At 41.3% G+C, this 19499-nt stretch overlaps 1 protein-coding gene across 3 annotated transcripts in view; it reads left to right on the top strand.

Annotated features, from left to right (window-relative positions):
- Positions 1-4392: 4392 nt before the first annotated feature.
- fbn1 (fibrillin 1) overlaps positions 4393-19499 on the top strand; it is a 67536-nt gene continuing 52429 nt past the window's right edge. The window contains exons 1-9 of one of the 3 annotated variants that reach the window (XM_046392696.1): positions 4393-4490; positions 5166-5280; positions 8666-8880; positions 12189-12281; positions 12503-12789; positions 14369-14451; positions 15925-16023; positions 16792-16887; positions 18108-18203. In XM_046392696.1, the coding sequence (XP_046248652.1) occupies positions 12599-12789; positions 14369-14451; positions 15925-16023; positions 16792-16887; positions 18108-18203 (565 nt within the window). In that variant the 5' untranslated portion in view covers positions 4393-4490; positions 5166-5280; positions 8666-8880; positions 12189-12281; positions 12503-12598. The other 2 variants (XM_046392678.1, XM_046392687.1) reach the window with 2 other exon arrangements.

Raw genomic sequence — 19499 nt, 5'->3', positions numbered from 1 at the left:
AGAAGACACACACTGATAGAGTATCTGAAGAAAAACAACACTTAAAGCCTTTCTGTTCAGATTATCCTGTCAAATGTAATCGCAGAAGTTACAAACTCACAGTCCCTTGGTTTTGGGGTCTCACAGAGAGGGCTTGTTAGAGAGAACAGGAAATGAACATGCTTGAGATGTTATCTCCGCTCTTTCCTACTCACTTCATGTGCAAGTTAATTATGATAAGGACATCTGCATCTTATCTGATTCCATCGGTAAACAAACAGAAGCTGAAAGTGTCTTGAAAGTGTCTAAAAATCAGATATAAATCTCGTCTACTAACATGAAAGCCATCGTAAGTATTATTTTAAATGATTTCTCAACTGAGTGAGTTATTTTACTGCTTCTATTGCGTCCCTCTGGATTTTATTTGAGTCACACGGACCTCGCCCAAACTTCTTTCTATTGCATTATTTGTTTTACTGCTGCAGAATTCCCCACTGTGACTTTAAAATATTGATATCTTCTGATCAGAGATGGCCTGGCGTGCGATGCTGTTCTTTCAGACTTGTGATGGTCAAATGTGTCAAACCTGCCAGGCCACCGTTTGACCTCTGAGCCTTTGTTAATGTTGCTGCAGCTGGCAACTTATCTGGTGTTAATGTGTAAGCTGGATCAGAAAAGCAATCTGTCACTTATTAGATCACTTTCACAAGGCGGTCAGTTCATGTTGTAACTCTAAAACCAGTAGTGACTATTTAGCTGATTGGGTTATTAACTTAATGCTAATGTTATCTAGTATTATTCTGCAGCAAAAAAGGCAAGAGAAGCCTATTTTTTCTGGTTTAATGAACATTTTTGACACTTTTATGAAATACATTAAATTCACAACAAAGAGATTGCTGTCAATATTCCACTTAGCATAGTGCTTACACGTTTAAGCTATCAATAAACTGTAAGCTCAGTGCCAAAGGATCTCTTAATTGTCTGCCTTAAGCAAGTCTCCTAAAGTGATTTTTAACTTACAGACGTAGTCACACTTCTGTAATCTATTTGGGTTTAATTTATTTTGTAGAAATTTAATAGACTGAGTACTTGTGCTGATTGTCCATGGAAATTAAACAGATTATTACAAGCGTTTGCTCCTGTTGATTCATCATGGTAGCTGTGGATAACCATTTTTAGGGGGGAACCATTTCTTCACTAATTGATTAGTGAACAGAAAATCAGTCAGTGGTTATTTTAAGTAATTTTTGAGAAAACATGCAAATACAATATAAATAAATAAATTTTAAAAATCACTGGCTGATTCATTGTCATTGTCTCAAATGTCTGTTCAATATGTTTCCTGTTTTATTTTGTAGTTTTTCTCCACTTGTGTCAGGTTTAGCTTTCCATTTCCTGTCTTTGTCCGTTTTCCCTCCTTTTTTGACTGCGTGGCCTGCCCTGATTGTTTTCACCTGTCTAGTCTCACCTGTTTATATATACCTGTGCTCTCCTTGTGTGTGTTGATGGTTTGTCTGTTTCCTGTGTGAGCTCTGTATCCTCTTGAGTCCCTGCATCAGCTTTGTTTCCTGCTAATACTGGATTCTGTGAGTTTACTTCTTTGTGTTTTGAGTTTCCCTGTGTTTCCTTTGGTTCCTGTATTTGCTGTTTATCTGCGTTTCCTTCATATCCCCATGTGTGATGTTGTTCTAGCTTGCCCTGCGTTCCCTGGTTGTTCTCCGCTGTTCTTTGCTGTTCTGTGTTTCTGTGCCATTTCAGAGTTTTCCGTTTCTCTGTTTCCAGTGTCTTCTGCGTTCTGTGTAACTGTGTTCCCTCTGCTCCGTTGTTATTTGGATATTCTTGCTAAGACCTTTTTGTCCTGGACTCCTAACTGTCCTTTGTTTGTTCTCGTCCCTCCCTGTAGAGAAATTGATTTATTAAAGCTTCTTTTCTTAACCTTATTCCACTGCATCTGCACTGTGGGTCCTCCTTTCTGTGATTCATAACACTTTGGTCTTCTGTTACAGTGGACTGAACATTTTTCTCTTTTCTGACATTTTACAGACCAAAACTTTATTGAATAAAGTACAGTCATCTGAGCAGTGCATAAAAACATGTCCTTAGCTGTAGTCATCCTTATGATATCCATCACCACTCAGTAACTTTTGTAATCATGTAAACCAAAGATTAAGCTCACTGAATAATATCCAGTAGCTTCCCTTAAATGTCCACTGTATTCAGCTACAGTTCATTTTGCTTATAATCTAATCGAAAACATCACTGATGGTCAGTAATAAAGTCTGATATAATTACAAACGTGTCCACCCCTTCACAATAAGACATCAAGAGGTTTTTAGCTTCCAGGACAAACATCATTCGGTCAGTGGGTTGATTGTAAGAGGCTCTGAGAAATTTAATGCAGCTGAAATTGCAATAACCACATTATGTTAATCTATGCAATCCATGCAGTGTTGTGCATGCATTCCTTGAACCCAGCCACTGATGTGACATGACTCTAAAACAGGAAGTGATAAGCATTAAAAAGCCTGTATTCGTGGAATTCTTTTATGGAATAAACTTGAGAGCTGATGAGCCTGAGGGCATTAACATTAAACACTCACACACACAGTGTACTCGGAGCATTCCCAGATCCTGAAGCGCCCTAATGGAACAATTAAAGTCATAAAATGTGCCCAGAGTACGAGAGCATTAAATTGTTGTTTCAATGTTATCAGTGTCACACAGAGTTCAAATCTGGGAGGAAAAAAAACACAAAAAAGAAAGACTTGGCCACTGACTTGCCAGTGTTGCAGCAGTTTCTGGCATGCCGAAATCTACACGTATGTTCCTCCAGAGGCAGCACAGAGGCGGAGACGTGTGAGTCACGTGAGGTTCGCAAACAAATGCACACAAACAAAGAGACGGCCTGGTTTCTGTGCCGAGTTCTGTTTCCTGTTTCCACGAGTCAGGAACCAGTGAGGGCATGCTGTGGAGAGGAACGAGCCAAAAGTCTCTGTTAAATGAGTATACAGTAAGTTGCTGTTGGCCGAAGTCAGTGCAGAATAGATGAGTGTGTGTGTGTGTAACCCCCACAGTGATCGCCTCACTCCTCAGTGGTGCTCTACATGAGTTTTTACCTCCCTCTACTCTCAGACCTCAGCCCTCTACTCTGGCTTAGCATGACAACTTGTCTCTGAGGCTCTGTTGGGTGTGTGGATTGTTAGATATTGGCAGGCCTCTCTGAGCGGAAACACACACACACACACACATGCACACAACAACAGTGTGTCCTGAAGCACAACATGGCCTGGAGTTTCTTTACCTCTTCCAAATCTTCATCTTTCCACCCCTTTTTTTATCATTGCCCCTTCGGAAACTAGGTCAATGTCGGTTCATGCCATTAGCTTCTGCTCCGAGTGCTCTCTGTGTGTATGTGTGTTCATGTTCGGTTAGCAGCCATGCTTATCTGCCACTTGGCTTAAGAACTTCCTTGAAAATGTTTGTTTTCATGCCCTGTGCCGATGGATTGGAGTCCGCATTTGTGTGAGCGTATGTGTGTGTGAGACATGGTGATGATGAGGGGGTGGGGGATTCCAGGATTCTCGCACGAGGCAGCAGACAGATGTGGGAGACTTGAATCAAAACTTTTCTGTTGGCCAACTTCAAAACGCGACTTTTCCTTCAGTGTTGGTCTCTTTTCACTCTCCATTCCACTGCTGTTTCCTCATGCTTTGGCCAGCAGCTCACACTTCTCCCTTGGATTTCAATCAGAGGTTGAGATCAAAACTTGGATTCTAGCAAACACCAGGAGGGATGATTCAGTGAATCTATGTCACGCTGGATGTTTTGTTTTTGGTCCTGGGGAACCCGGGGCCTCTTTAGGAGCTCTGAAAAAAGGAAAAGAAAAAACATATTGTTTTATTGTTTTTTACCGTGACACTTTATGAAAATTGCTTATAAATGAGTTTGACCTGCTGACATGTTTCAAAAGTCCACTACAGAAAATGTTACATCTGTTTGGGTTGTCGGAGAGCCCAGCTGTAAACCACGGTTAAATAGAATGGGTTTTCATATGCTCTGTATCTGTGATTGGTACCTTTTACGCAGCACACATCCCAAATAATTTGGATTTCTATAATTGGAGTGTTATTGTTCGTAAGAGGTGGAGTTTTGACCCCAACATGCTTGTGTTGGCGGGCACTGCCTGTCCAAATTAGCATTTCACGTTCAATCAAGCTAACAAGCAAGTTTAATAAAAAACAATAAGCATTGCAAAGTCCTGTCTGCACCAGCAGAATCTACTACACATGGTACTCCTTTCAATTCAAAACCACTATTAGTTTCTTCATATCAGGTGATTTCTCCAAGAATGACCAATGATGCTTTTTTCTCTGTGACACAGCAAGCTGGCACAGCTAACATTAGCACGAATTCTATGTCAGCAGCTTCCTTTGCTAGCAAGCACCACCACCAACAACAACAACAACAACTACACACCACCTAAGGACCTGGGTTCTGAAAAGCCAAATAAGGTGAGGTAACTAATCTGTTTTTATAATCTGAACAAATGTTAATTTCAGGATGAATTGTAATAACTTTTGTAATCCTCTAACTTGTCAGCTTACACCACCACCAGGCCAAAATTGCAATTTGTTTAATACTTTGACCAAAGACCTGCAAAACTAATGGGATTATTATTAGCTGCAGCTTTGTGTTGAGGGCTGATTAGCAAATGTCAGCATGATAACATGCTAACTTATGGTAGTGACCATAATAAACTTTACCTGCTGAACATTAGCATGTTAGCATTGTCACTGTGAACACATCTTTATGCTGATGCTAGCCTTTAGCTCAGCACAATTGACCTTAGTGCAGCGCTCTTAGCCCAGTTTTCAGACATACAGGAGTGGGGTCATATGGGACCCCAGACAATGAGGAAGCAAAGCCAATGTCAATAAAACCAAGGGTTAATTTCTGCATTCTGTTTTCTGCCATTACTCTCTCTACTGTTACTTTGTTGACCAACTCTTCTCTGTCATTTTCATGATCTCTTCTTCTGTTCTCCCTTTAATAAATTTTGTATTTATATCAGAATCGATACCCAAGCATAGAATCACTTTAATACCAGAGCGTACGTATATTTCTGTTTGTCTGTAGCATAGAGTCTGTTTATGGATCTCTACGTCTTTGTTGAGTGTCTATTACAGATGGTGGTGGCGAACTCCTGGCGGGAAAACTCAACAGGGAATGTTTTCCATTCCTAAGATGGTCAGATTTGCGTGGGGGGACACTGACTTTGCATAAATCACATGTGGAGGGGAGGTAAGTGGGCGGCTAGACCAGCCTGAAGCCAAAAATACTATCCACTGTGCCCCACGGGGGACAGACCCTGAATAAATCTGTGTGTACTGTGAAGTTGAATCAACACCAGTGTATATGAAAATATATTAGAAATTGCAAAAGGTAGTAGACTATTTAATGCAGGTCAGTTGTACTGACACAAGGCTTTTCCTCATCAGTGGGGCTTCACTGAAACAGTAGGTTTGGGGAATATGTGTTTTTGCTTTCTTACTGAGAACTAGATGATAGGATTGATACCACTCATTTGTCAGTCCATTTAAATATAAATCTAGATTGAATATAAATCCTGATTAGCTTAGCGTTAATTCTTGGAGTCAGGAAAAAGCGGCTAGCTCCACCATTTCAAAAAGTAAAAAAATGATCTTGTTAGCACACCTACAGCCAGGTTTAAAGTTGTACATTAACAGGTTAAACTCTAGCAAGGGCAGCTATGTGCATCGACTCCAAAACTATGTTGTAATGTTGTATGTTGTATTTTTGAGCCTCCTCAAAAATATAACTGTATGTCTGGCCTACAGCAGCTATGGAGATACCATGTAGAGAGTGCAAGAACTGTGATTTCAAGAAAGATCCCCTGCCAGGACTGAACTGAGGACATTGTAGTTGTGCACCTCAACAATCATCAGGACATCCTGAACACAGATTTAACAAAGTCAGCTCCACTGCAAGCCTTCTGCTCACTAATCCAATTGTAACACCAATTCTCTAAGTGACAGCCCAGTGTCACTCTACATTACATCATAAATGAAAAATGTAAACACAAATACTCTGAGGAATATAATTAAAGATCCACCTACTGTTGCAGAGGTGATATCAAGTTTGAAGGTGAAGCATAAATCAAAGCCTACGGTGTAGGTATCTCAGATGGGACTCCCCTGTGGCCACCAGCTAAATCTAGCTTTTAATTTGCTTGTTTAATCATACCCTTGGCGTCAGACTCCAGGAAGTCACTGCACGTAATCCCTGTATAACCAAAACTTTTTGTTTTTATACTTTGGTGTTTGTGTGGATTAAACAAGCAAGATATAATGTGTTAATTAGTGAGGTTTAGAGGTTCCGTTATGTGGATTTTGTTATCTTTGAACACTGCCAGGCTAGCTGTTTCCCCCCTGTTTCCACTCTTTAAGCTAAGCTAAGATAACCAGCTGCTGGATCTTGCTTTATGTGTAACACACAAACATAAAGAGTGATATCGATCTTCTCATCTGATTCTCTGCAAGAATTGTTACCCCATTACCAGTTCCTTCTGTTTGTGCACTGGGTCCTAATAAGTAGGAAACTCCACACACACCCAGACTTTATGTACATACACTCCCGGGTCTTCTTCTTGCCGATTTAAAGGTGTTTATGGTGTCACAACAATACAAGCTCTTAGTAGGGATGACATTGAGGATCTCAGATCTTTCCTCCATCCATCTGATGCAATGCCCTGTTTTCCCAATCATGAGTGACGCCAGAGGCCATGGAGTGTGGCCGAAAAACATCCAGGGTTGACACACCAACCATTAAGCTCTGCTCCCAGGACACTGGGAGATGACTCATTCTGTCAACCCCCTGTTCCTCCTCTCCTACTCATAGCTGTTTCTTAAGAGGCATGCATCCGCACCATGAAAGGGACCAATTACAACTTTATATGACCCGAAAAATTCTGCTCTGTTTTTCTGGGCAAAAAAAACTTTAAGGGAAATTAGTTCATACGGCGCCTAGGTACACACAAGGAAAATGATCCATCTGGAGGAGAAAAGGGATTCCTCCGAGTTATTTTGTGGTTATGTTTGATTTTGGGCTGTAGCTGTGTGCTGTATATAGTGTGTGTTAGTGAACGAAGCCTTGGGTGATAATAGATGACCAAACCCAAACAACTATTAGGATTTTAATCATTACATTATTCTTGTGACAAGAAAGCAGACAAACTCTGGAATCACAAGTAACTCCATTACACACACACACACACACAAACAATTTTACAAGATTGGTGTTTAAACCCGAAAAAGTCAACAAGCAAAGTAGAAAAATTGTGTGTGTTTGTACATGTATGCGTATATATGTGTATGTGAGAAAGAGTGGGAGAGTGAGAAGGGGGAAGAGATGGGGAGACTCATTTCTGCTGCAGCTCATTTTCTTGAAATATTTCACATGAATATTGGCAGCAGTTGTGCTGCAGAAGACAAAAGGAAATGAACCATGGCTGCTGGAGCCAAAGACAACACACAGTGTGAGAAAGTCTCGCTACAGTTACTGCTCGGAGCACAGAGAGAGACAATCCCAATCTGAGCTATTAAAAACTGCCTTGGGATATATGAAACACATAGGCAAGAAAATGAGCCAGCAAAAGATTATTTGTGATGTAGCCGCAGAAAAATGAGCTTCTGTCATGGTGAACATTAAAGCAAGCAACAAGTAAATTACAGACAAAGAGTTTTGTTGTCATTTAAAATGACAATTACTTGGTAGTCTGAGGGATATTTTGTTTGGTATTGAAATAGTCCACAGAGACAATTGGACTACGCTCTGAAAAATGTTTGTCTTAAACTCTGTTTCAGTCTTACTATTTCAGGCTTTTTAGTTCAGCCATTTCAGGCCGGAGGAATAAACATTCCCTAAAATGAAACCCACGCTCAGTTACGGAGAATAAGGGGATTAACTAAGAAAAGGATGGGGTGAGACGCAGAGGTGGGTGGGGGGAATTAAAGAAGGGTGGGGTGGGGAGGGGAGGTGGTATCTTACTGTAAATGACACCTCCTCTGGGTTGAGGAAGAGCAGAGGATAACCCTGCACTGCTGGGCATCAGTTTTCTCCCACATTACATCTTGTTGACGAGAAGCATGACTGCCACTCTAACAATGTGGTGTGTGTGTGTGTGTGTGTGTGTGTGTGTGTGTGTGTGTGTGTGTGTGTGTGTGTGTGTGTGTGTGCAGTTGGCTGGAGTGCATGTGTCCATATGCTTGTCTTTAGTGGTGGTACTTCTGCATTGTCCATTGCATGTCAGAATGTTACGCCTCACATTGTTTGAATGAAACCTACTGATGAGGTCATGCCCTGCTAATGTACAGTCAATACTACTTTTTGCAGAATAACATACTAAAATTTCATTGCACATCAACTCTAACTCGAATCGAGAAAGCAAGTAAGTTCTCAAATGGTCAAACTATTCCTTTCAGTCACGCATTGGTGCGACTGTATTTACTCAGTGAAAGAAGAAAAGTCTACAAGAAAAGCTTGTCGATGCCCGACGTCAACAGTTTTGTGGTGTCAAAGCCAACACCAACACGCTCCAAGCCACTTTGCACACAACTATTCATCCTCATCTCAGCTCATCCTCACACACAGGTCACTTATGTTTCAGAGGCTGATCTCAGCTAAGCTCAGATAGAGGGTCAAGGCTCCAGGATGACCAGGGAGAGGCTGTCGTGCTGTCAAAACAATCCACCCCAATCAACTGTGGCCACTTCTGCCCTCTGCCTCTCCTCCAGACTCTCTCATTCCTCAACTCAAGACCTTTAATCCTTTCCTCTGGACCATTCTGCCAACATCCTTCACTATTCAAACATACCATTTACAGTAAGTGATGTTCTTATCTTACAACAAGTCCAATAGTATGTTTCAGTTCTCACTTACATTCTTGTATCACCAAATATACTTACCAAGTACTTCCATTATTGTATTACTTCTATTATTATGGAACCCAGGGATATGGGTCCAAGACTCACAAATTATATTTCAGTGACAAGATAATAATAACGTAAGAGTGAAAAAGAGAGGGAGTGGATTTTTTTTTTCTCAGAAAGCAGAGAGGAGAAAAGTTAAAGAAGAGAAGTTGATCTGAGTTTAACTGCTGTTATTAATTGCTATGAACCATGTTAAACACGCTTGTCCGACAGCTCAGTTAATGAGTTCCTGTCTTGCTGTCGTAATAGGTTAAGTACATGATGGAAGAGACTGTTTTAGGGCTAAAAGTAAATGCTGATGGCCAGCTGCTTTGTATACTGATGGATGGTCAAGGTCATTGTCTGTGACAGAGCAATACATCAAATCCACAGCTGAGGTTTCACACGAAACTTCAGTGAATCTTGTTTGACGTAAAGGTTTAGTTTCTTTTAGTTTTTGAACTTCTTGGTAATATGATTTTAGGAATAACACACATGATGGTAATAGAGGAAAGTAACTATGTGCTGTAAGTCAAGCAAGTACAATTTTGAGAAATGTTTATCATGCTTAAATTTGTCAATTTTCTGCTGCTTTAGACTCAATTCAGACTCCACTATGTTTATATGACATTGATTTTATTAATTAACTTTAGTTATTAACTTTACAGATTGAGATTAATAATACAAATACAAATACAAAATCAACAAATAAATCAGGATTTTTTTAACCACTGTACATTAAGAGAAGTCTTCCCCAGGGGCGAATTCACAAGCTATGCAGCAGTACATAAAATAATAAAAACACTGAACAACTTAACTAGCAGCACCATTAAAATGGCGTATACATTATCCACATCAATGATTATAATCCAGTTATATGATATACTTTTCTCTGAAATGGGCATTCTGTATGATGAATACCTTTACTTGCTGTACTTTAATTATGCGTTGATGTCAATACCTTCAAATTTATGACTTTTAATTTTTACTACTTGTAACAGAGTATTTTTATACTCTTTGCATTCCTATTTTAAGCAAAAGATGAGAGTGCTTCTTCCATCACCACATGTGATGATATGAAAGCATCAGCATTTCAAATTGCATACAAAAGGTCATGTGCAGACAGGAAAGGGAGTTTACAAAGGGAGTGAAATGGAGAAACTTATGAAACTGAAGATGGGGCGGCCTCCAATATTTTGGTGAGGTGGTTGGGGACTTACAGGGTATGTTTTGGGAGGCTGTCTAAGAAAGAGCTGTGGTAGCCGAAACAGGTCGTAACTAAAGAAAAAAAAATAAAGAAGCTTTGCAAGGACACTGATTAGAAAAATGTCGAATTAGATGGAGGTTATTAAGTGCAAATCTGCAGGATTGCATTGCGGTTGCACTCCGGGTGCTGCCTGACAGTTGGTTGTCTCGAGGCAGACAAAGACTCTTGGCAGCCTGTGCAGGAGTAAACGTGGTCTTGTCAGCCGTGATGGAGAGGCCTTGCAGAGGGCAGGACTTTCCAGGGGGAGAAAAAATCAGCTCAGTATTGTTGGGACTAAATTTGAGGTGGTGGGCAGACATCCAATTGGAGATGTCAGCAAGGCTAGCAGAGATGCGTGCCTCAACCTGAGCATCAGAGGACGGAAAAGAAAAATTGTGGAAGATCGGTTAATCATATATATCCTGCACACCACATGAAGTACTACATGAGGTGAGACGCCTGTAAGCACTTTGTAGACAGATGAGCGTTATGGTCTCTACAGAGGAGGAGAAAAAAATGGGCTGGAGGTCTCAAGAGGTATGGTGGAGAGGGTCACCAAAGCCAGAAAATGAAATCCCTTTTCTCAGCCTCGCACTTGCAAAGTTCTCTACCAATGATATTTCGTGTGGGCTAATTCTTATCCTGCTAAAATGTAGCGTGCAAAATCAACACATGATCTGTGCAGGTGGAGGTGAGGAGAATGTGGATTGTCATGAAGAGAAGAGAGAGGGGGAAAAAAGAGCTGACGTTGGAAAGCACTGGAGTGGAATACAGAGTGTGAGGAGGTCTCTTTTGGCATTGGAGTGATAGCATACGTGAGCGAGCAGCCAGCCTGACTCTGTATTTGCTGGGTGTGGTAGCAGGCATGAATCAGTGTGTGTGAAAACTATCGCCGCACTGGACGAAATTCCTCAAAAAGTCCAGCATGCACAGTGTAAATATTTATAGGACACAATTCAGTCCTAAATGAAAAGGAATGAACCAGTGAACTAAAGTCTATTTAGTAGTCACTGAAAAACATGATTTATAGAGCAACAATTTTCTGATTGTCATGTTTTGAAGGATTGATTCCCTTTTTCCAGTCGTTAATTCTCCTCCAGTGAGAAGCGAAACACTTACTTTGTCTTTTGAGTTCATTATGAGGGGCTGCCTTCTGTTGGTAAAGACAGACGGGAATCTGCACCTAAATCAGTTCATTAAAAACGTACCAACTGACTCACTGAACTCGAGTTTGGTGAAATGATTATGAACATGCTGCCAATATTTAGAACTCACTGTTAGGAAATCTGAAGATTAATACCAACCAAGGGGATTTTAAAAACAAACAAACAAACAAACAAACTCAGTACCTGCTTGTCTTTATTAATTGAACATAACTGATAAGGAGTAAATTCTCATGATAAACTCTGATGAAACGTTAGTTACAACTTATTAACACTGTGCTGTGTAAAGTGTGCCTTGCTGGGATGTGGCACATGCTGTCTTTTACAGTAAAGACTGAACAGGTGCATTTTTTTAAAAAAAACAAAGATCCCAGTAGTTTATTTATGATCAAACTTTGGCATGTTTACGAGTTTAGCCTGCTAAAAGTTATCTTCTTCTTCTTTCAAGCTTTTCTGCCTTAAATATACTATTACTGTAAGAGTTAATAGTCCAAGCTAAAGGTTCAGGGCTTAGCCTGTACATTTTTGCACTCAAGCTTTTGTATCGCGAGAGCAGGGGGAGAAAAGAAAAAATAGTTTTGGGGAAAGTTGAGCAGAGCAGGGATGAGGAAAGAGCTGTGCTGTGAGGGAGAGACACAGTGAGTTTTGCTATTCTCATCCTCTGGAATGCATCAGCTCCTCTAACTTATCTGTGCAAAGTCAACACACAACTGGATGCGCACCAGCACACTCCAAAAGTTACGATGCGCATCTTTTTATAGCAGCTCAGCAAAAGGTTTGAGTGACTCTTCTTTTTTTTTTTTTCCTCCGCAGTTTGCGTCTAAACGTTTATTCAGCAATACCTGCAAGTAAAAGTGAAGTAGTCCTCTGTCGGGTCTGAGGCGAATCTCCTGTTCGGGAGACAAGGTAAAGTAACGACTCACTCGTGCGCAATTTTTTGCACATGAATTTTACGTCTCACGCTTCGGCGACTCTCATCTAAATGATTTTCTAACTTAATGACAGAATCATATCACAGCTGCTTCTGAGTGGGCAGCAGAGTTGTTGTTTTTCTTTTGTGCGCCGCATCTCCTACGTTTTCCTCTGTTTTGTTTTTTGTTTTTTTTTTTAAATTATTTGTTTTGCAGCTTTGACTCCAGGCTTCAGAGGTCGACGGGACTGGGAAACAAGTTAAGGACACTTATATTCTACCGAGCACTGGAGTTGTACACTTGAGAGTGGATATGCCGGACAGTAAGCGTCGAGGACGGCTGCTGCAGTTGGCCGTGGCTCTGATGGCCTTGCTGTCGCTCTGCGCCGAGCTTGGAGAAGCTGCTGAGGTGGTGGACACCGGGGACAGCGAGCTGATGGCCAAGCCGACCGATTCAAGAGCCAGCAGAGCCAAGAGGAGGGGAGGGACGGACGTCCTCAGAGGGTAATGTGACTGTGATAATCCTCGTTAGTTCAATTTGGCAACCATTTCTTTACTTTTCCTCGTCCACCTTATGCCAGTTTCGCCCGAACTTTTTAATGTAAATGAGCATCTTTCCGTATGTGCTTCGTTTTATTGTTTCATAGCAGGTGTCTACTCTTTTCACATGTAACCTGTTGGTCCTTCATGATCTCTGAAGGTCAGAAAACGGTGTGTGTGTGTGTGTGTGTGTGTTTAATAAGGCAGACTGAGAGCCATGAGTGGCATTGTCTGTGATGGGAAGTTTGGAGCAAAGTTTAGTAATTAAGTACTGGCAAGAATATCACATTCCTGCTGACTGCAATAATAAATTACATCCAAACAAAGGAGGCCATTGGTCGTGTGGTCCTGTGTGTGTGGCAGAAAGAGAGAAAGAGTGTGTGTGTGTGAGTGAGTGTGACAGAGAGAGGGAGTGCAAGAGAGAGAGAGACTAACAACCTAATCCTCTTTCTGGCCAAAAACACCACACCCCAGTTGTGGATAAATCACATCTGCAGCTGTACACAGTGGGTCACTGCCGGAGAGGTTGTGTGTATGTGTGAGCATGTGTGTATGTGAATAAGAGAGAGAGAGGGGAGGAGGGGAGAGGGGAGAGCGATAGGAAGACAGACCGATGGAAAGCAAGGCAGAAACAAATAAAGAAAAAGAATGTCTGTGTCTGGAGATGACAGCAAACAGCTGATGAAGGTCACACAGTAGACAGCTCAATGAGAATTCTCCACAGGCATTTCTGTCTGACATGCTTTAAGTAAATGTATCAGAACATGTGGGTTCAGAGGCAGGAAGTGCACACAGGCTGCACACTGCGTCATGCTGACTTATGCTTCAGAGGCTCAATAGGCTTTCGTATTCACCTCATGAGTGTGTTTAGAGCTGCGCTGTGCAGTGTATACACTGACGCCAGGGTCCATATGTGCCCCTGTAGGTGATTCTAAATTCACTCACAGTATGTAGGCCTGTCACAGACCTGTAGGTGGCAGGATGGCCCAGACATTCACTCCTCTGTCAGATGACATTTTTTTTACAGGTGCATCACATTTCTTGAAACACCTTGTGCAAAATATTTTCTTCAACAACGATATTTTGAATAGTTTTGACCCATTCGGGACTCAAATGGAAGGGGAAATCTCTCTCTTCAGTTGAAATGCTCGCTACTCATGACACCCACAAGCTGGCTTTGCATCTCAGTCTGGAGGTACAAGCAAAAAAAACTGTGACAGACATATACCAAACTGCTTTATCTGTGTTGACCATTTTATGCTTTTAGGTGGCCTGGAAAAAAGAAATATTTTTTGTGTTTTGTGTGAGGTTGTGTGCTAGAATATCCTTACATGGAGTTGAGCATTTATTGACTTAATGTTGAATCTTTGCCATCCCTGCTGAAACGTCCTTGAGTAATGTGCCATGATTCCTGCTGTGTCTGTTAAAGGGTCGGGGGGTGTTGCCTTCAGATACTAAGGACTATAGATTGTAAAGTAAAGCACAAAGACAAGATCTGTGACTATGGTCTGATATCGACCTTCTGATGCTGCATCTTCCTCAGACCAAATGTGTGCGGCTCGAGGAACAACGCCTACTGCTGCCCCGGCTGGAAGACTCTGACTGGAGGAAACCAGTGCATTGTTCGTGAGTATCGCTTCCATTACTTCACTACTGTTGTAAATTCAAGTCAGGGAGAACCTTGAGTTCTTCATTTCCACCACCCTGCTGTTTTCATTGGAGAATCCCAATCATGGAGTGTTATATAGCACAAAGGGGCACAAAGTGAGTACATGTTACAGTGCCTCCAAATTTCCACTTTGCTGGAAAAAAAATCCAGTGGGAATGTGAGCCCTGCAGACCATATTTGACTATTAATTTATCTGCAGCCATTAGAAACTAATTTATCCTCTTTCTTGAGCAGAATCAGCAGTGGAGATAAAATGCACGGTTATTGCAAGTCACTTAGTTGTTGCACAGCAGTAAGACTGGAGTTTTAAGGTCATGAATGAACATTAATATTACTGACAGGCCACTCTGTATGTATATGTGATAAATAATGCAAACATTTCATGTAAAATATTAAGGCTTGTAGTTGCTTTATAAATGCCTATAAGAAATTGTTTTTTTTAGTTTATTTTGATGCGTGTTTGCAAGGAAGATCTCTTGAATACAGATCGCAAAACCTGAGCATTTGTCCATTTCCCTGATTAACGGCACTTAAATATGAGACTTTACCCAGGTACAAAACAAAATATTTCCATTTGATTGTTTAAAACTGTTTGATCAATAATTTTACATTAGGAATGTGTTAGTCTGATGATGGTTATGAGCCAATAACATGATCCAAAACTAGTTGGAATTGGTCATTAATTTGATCCATTTACTTTGGTATTCTGGCAGTGGTTTCTTTTTCTTGTTTTCTTCTCTTTCTTTGGATCTCCTCCCCACCTCCCTCTCTCTCTCTCTCTCTCTCTCTCTCTCTCTCTCACACACACACACACACACACACACACACACACACACACACACACACACACCTCAGCAGACAGGAAGGTCTGAAAGGCTGTAGAGTTGTGTGATTGCAGTCCGACTGGTCGGCTGGCCGGATGCCTGTCGCGGCTCTAATGACATTGTTTAGCAGTGGGGTACAGGGAGAAGGGGTCAGTGGGTGTACTCTACCTGATGGGAGCTGGGGGCAGGAGACCCTGCCAATAACAGTCTATGGAACAACTGAGTGAAAACAGCAAGCACCAACTGAAACACACACTGGTATACATTTATGGCAACAACTCCAAGAGGAAAATAGCTTGAAGCTTTTGCCAAGTGGGCTTTGGCCATATTTGGACTGTGGTGTGCTTGAATTTTGAAATATTATAGATGAGTGTTCAGTTTCAGGTTTAGATCACAGCTTAGGTTTCACCGAATCAAACTTTAATCTGAAATTCAAAACATGCAGCAGACAGACTGACGAGCAGCAGATACATAACATGAATTTTCTCTCACGCACAAGACAAATCCCGGCGCCATAAAGTGAGCATTGGACTGTTTTATTTTATCTTGTACCTGACAGAGGACGTTTTTATGTTGTTTGACCGACTGTCATGCTCCTCTTCGCAGCCATCTGCCGGAGTTCATGTGGAGATGGTTTCTGCTCCAGACCCAACATGTGCACCTGCCCCAATGGCCAGATCGCCCCATCCTGTGGATCCAAGTCAGGTCATTAAAGAGCACCTCCCCGTTCCTTTGAAGCCTGCTGTCATCTTTATGATATAGTGTGCATAGATGGGTGGGTTAAGTGGTACTTGGCCAAGTTCTATGATTTATTTAAATCGGGCTGTATGTCAAAACTAAGTATTCATTGGAATGCGAGGTCCCTACCAATTTTTTTTTAATAAAAGAGGTTTTACCATCCAGTAACAACAATCACAAGTGGCGACAGATGATGGATGACAGAAAACATCCAGTCTTGTCATGTCTTTTCCTTTGTAGGATAAAAATTAAAGGGCTTTTAATTGACTTAGATTTTTTGAATTTTCTTCTCCTCATCTTGAGTAATGAGCAGTAACTAGGGTAGTACAATATGAATACTAAGCCAGAGAACCTCTTCAAAACATCCCTTGAAATTGCCCCAAGCAATTGACATATGTTGCAATCACGTTCTTGCAAATAGCGGTCAATCTCGTGGGTTGCTTTGAGTGTGTGTGATTCAACTGGGTGTGTGTGTGTTTTGGAAGGCATCCACAGTCAACATCTCTTCCATGTTGCTCTTTTGCAGCTCACGGCACTTCAACCCAATTCGCTCATCTGTTTGCACACCATAAATTTCTAGGAAATTATATCTGAGTATGACTTTCAAAAACCAGAGTGCATTTTGTCTATGTTGCAAACCTAATCTGCAGTGTGTGTTTGTGTACCGAATTTAACCTCAGTGTTGATCTGTGTGTATGTCCTTATGTGTGTGTGTTTTTGTTGTTCTGCCCACAGTCCAGAACTGTAATATTCGGTGTATGAATGGGGGATCGTGTGCAGAGGACCACTGCCTGTGTCAGAAAGGCTACGTGGGAAACCACTGTGGTCAACGTAAGGATCTTCACAAAAATAACACTCTGATGCACTTCGCATTATCAGGATTTTAACATTTTTTTATATTTACTGATGATTAAGATATGCTGTAGCCGCTGCACTAAGATTGTCAGTGCAGTAAACATTAGAAGTGCTACACAACAGCATGTTAACATTATCACTGAGAGCATCTTGCCCTGTTAGCGTTAGCATTTAGCTCAAAGTCCTGCTGTGGTCCAGTACAGCTTCACAGAGCTGCTAGCTTGCCTCTGTGCTCTGATTTGTAGCTCTCTGCAGTTATTTTAATAGTAGGCAGTATATATATATATTTTACTATTGTTCACTCCTGGCAAAACATTTTTCTCTGTCACACAAACACTTTGTGTTCTTATGTTTCTTCTGAATTGTGATCAGCAACACCCTGCAGGATTATGGAATGCCACTGCTTCCCACTGAAGTTATCTGTGTGGTTCTCTGATGGTGCAGTTATTGGGATATGACTTCCATCTATTTGCACCTGCACACAGAGGAAAGCCCCATTTTGTTTGAAAGGAATGAATAATGCTTTTCAGGTGATCGCCCACTTGAAGCTTGGTGTACTCAACTTCATAGTACAGACAAAGCTGTGCTGAACCAGGCCTTAATAGTCGTTTTGTCCATCCTCTCTATTGGTAATAATAACTGGTCACGGCAATATTTCTAAAGGTGTGACAGTGCATGAAGCACGATCAGTCAGTTACCCGATAGCCCCAGTTAGTCAAACTTATTTGGAAGAGAAAACAACTTTCGAACTGGAAAATTATTAATCAGACTTTTTAAAACATTTGTCACAGTGTACAATCCAACCTCCTAATTAAAGTTTGACCTTGGATACTTGTGTGTGCACAATATCCGGTGTAATGAAAGATCAATTTCATAATTCTGTCAGTTGACACCTTTTTTTTGTAAATCATCAGATTCAGTGCTTTACGTAATGTGCATGAACTGGCCACTTGTCTGTGGCTTGTCTGATTGATGGATGCTCAGTTTTTCAACAGTGTTATCATGTTCACAGATCAAGTGAAGTCATTTTAGTGACTACAGTGTCATCACAACCCACACGAATGATGGTCAAAACTACTAACATGACACCCAATTTGTATAAACTGGAAATGCCCTTTGAATTATTTGTAACTGACAGTAGCGTCCTCTTGTCAGTGTCGTGTCATTGTTTGTTTTTCCTCTCTCTTCTTCTCCAGCTGTTTGTGAAAATGGCTGTCTCAATGGAGGACGGTGTGTGGCTCCCAACAGATGTGTGTGTACCTACGGCTTCACCGGAGCTCAGTGCGAGAGAGGTAACCAACGTCACTCTGCAGCACTCAGCAATTCTCTCACCCATCTTACATCACACTGTCTCTGTCACTACTCACTACTGCTGAAGGAGTCTCCAAAGCCACATTTGCTGCTTTTGTGAAAATGTGACTCAATGCTGAATGGTGGTTGTTTTCTCTGACTGAGGACGATTCCTGCCGAGTCATACCATCGGCTCCAGGAATGTGGTTTGTTGTGGAACATTTGCATGTCAAGCTTGAGCTCAGAAATGACCATTATTTTCCACATCTGCTCTCAAACGACGCTCTGGGGAATGTAATGTCTTTCTAAATGTGCGCTGTTTGTTAACCAAAGACCTCCCAACCTCCTGTGGTTGCTCTCTGGCACATGTGGCTCCAAAGTATACAAGCACACGCAAACCGAGGGCAGCCTGCCCTGTGTTTGTGAGTCACACATGCGCATGTACAGGCATGTGTGGATGTTTTGGGTATGTGCAGGGGGGTCTGTGGCGGGGATGATCTGTAGAGGTCATAGATGGAGACCTTGTAAAGATAATATTTGGATTGGCAGCAGAGCTCCTAATTAGCAACGTCCCCTTTAACGAAGCCATGCCTGTCAGTCGGGTCTGGCTGAGGATTTGTCCTTTGGTTTACTTTAGCGTCTTCTTCACCCCTGCAACTAATAAGACACTATCTGGTTGCCTGGTGTGTTATCTGTTGAAGCACACTTCTGCATGTTTTAACTTTGGTTTCCACTCTTTCCTGTGGAAGCTTGGCCAAAGGGCTTGTGAGACTGTTGAGGAATTAAGCAATTTGTTTTTAGCACACGGTATCTTGTTGATGTTAGTACTTTTTGGCCACGTATTAGGGTTTCTCATGAAGAAATGTGCTGCCAATGAATTTGACAACATGTGATTCTGAGTCTTTGATTTGCCATGTAAGGTGACAAGCTTACAAAGTACACTCACTGTCTGCTGCTTTATGAATGGTAGCTTCTTGTCTGCTATAATGAAGTTGTCTTTCCATGAGTGAACCCATCAGACCGGTTGTTTTGGAACTGCTGCTTAGAGACCAACTTCAGTTTTCATCTGTTGACCTTAATGCAGTATAATGTGCTGAATGTGTCATTGTGTGTTCAATATTTTCTTGAAATCCAATATTCAGATATACCTATAGCAGGTCTTATAGAATTTTATAGAGATGAATGTGTTCAGTATAATATACAAAGGTCTTAGTTGTTTAGTAATCACTCACATAATGAGCAGATGTAATCACAGATAACATTTATGATAGTTGATTACATGTTTAGGATATTTATTG

Source organism: Scatophagus argus, chromosome 1, assembly GCF_020382885.2.
Source record: "Scatophagus argus isolate fScaArg1 chromosome 1, fScaArg1.pri, whole genome shotgun sequence".
Lineage (NCBI taxonomy): Eukaryota > Metazoa > Chordata > Actinopteri > Scatophagidae > Scatophagus > Scatophagus argus.
The sequence above is the reverse complement of the archived record's forward strand: the minus strand, read 5'-3'. Positions and strand labels throughout refer to the sequence as shown.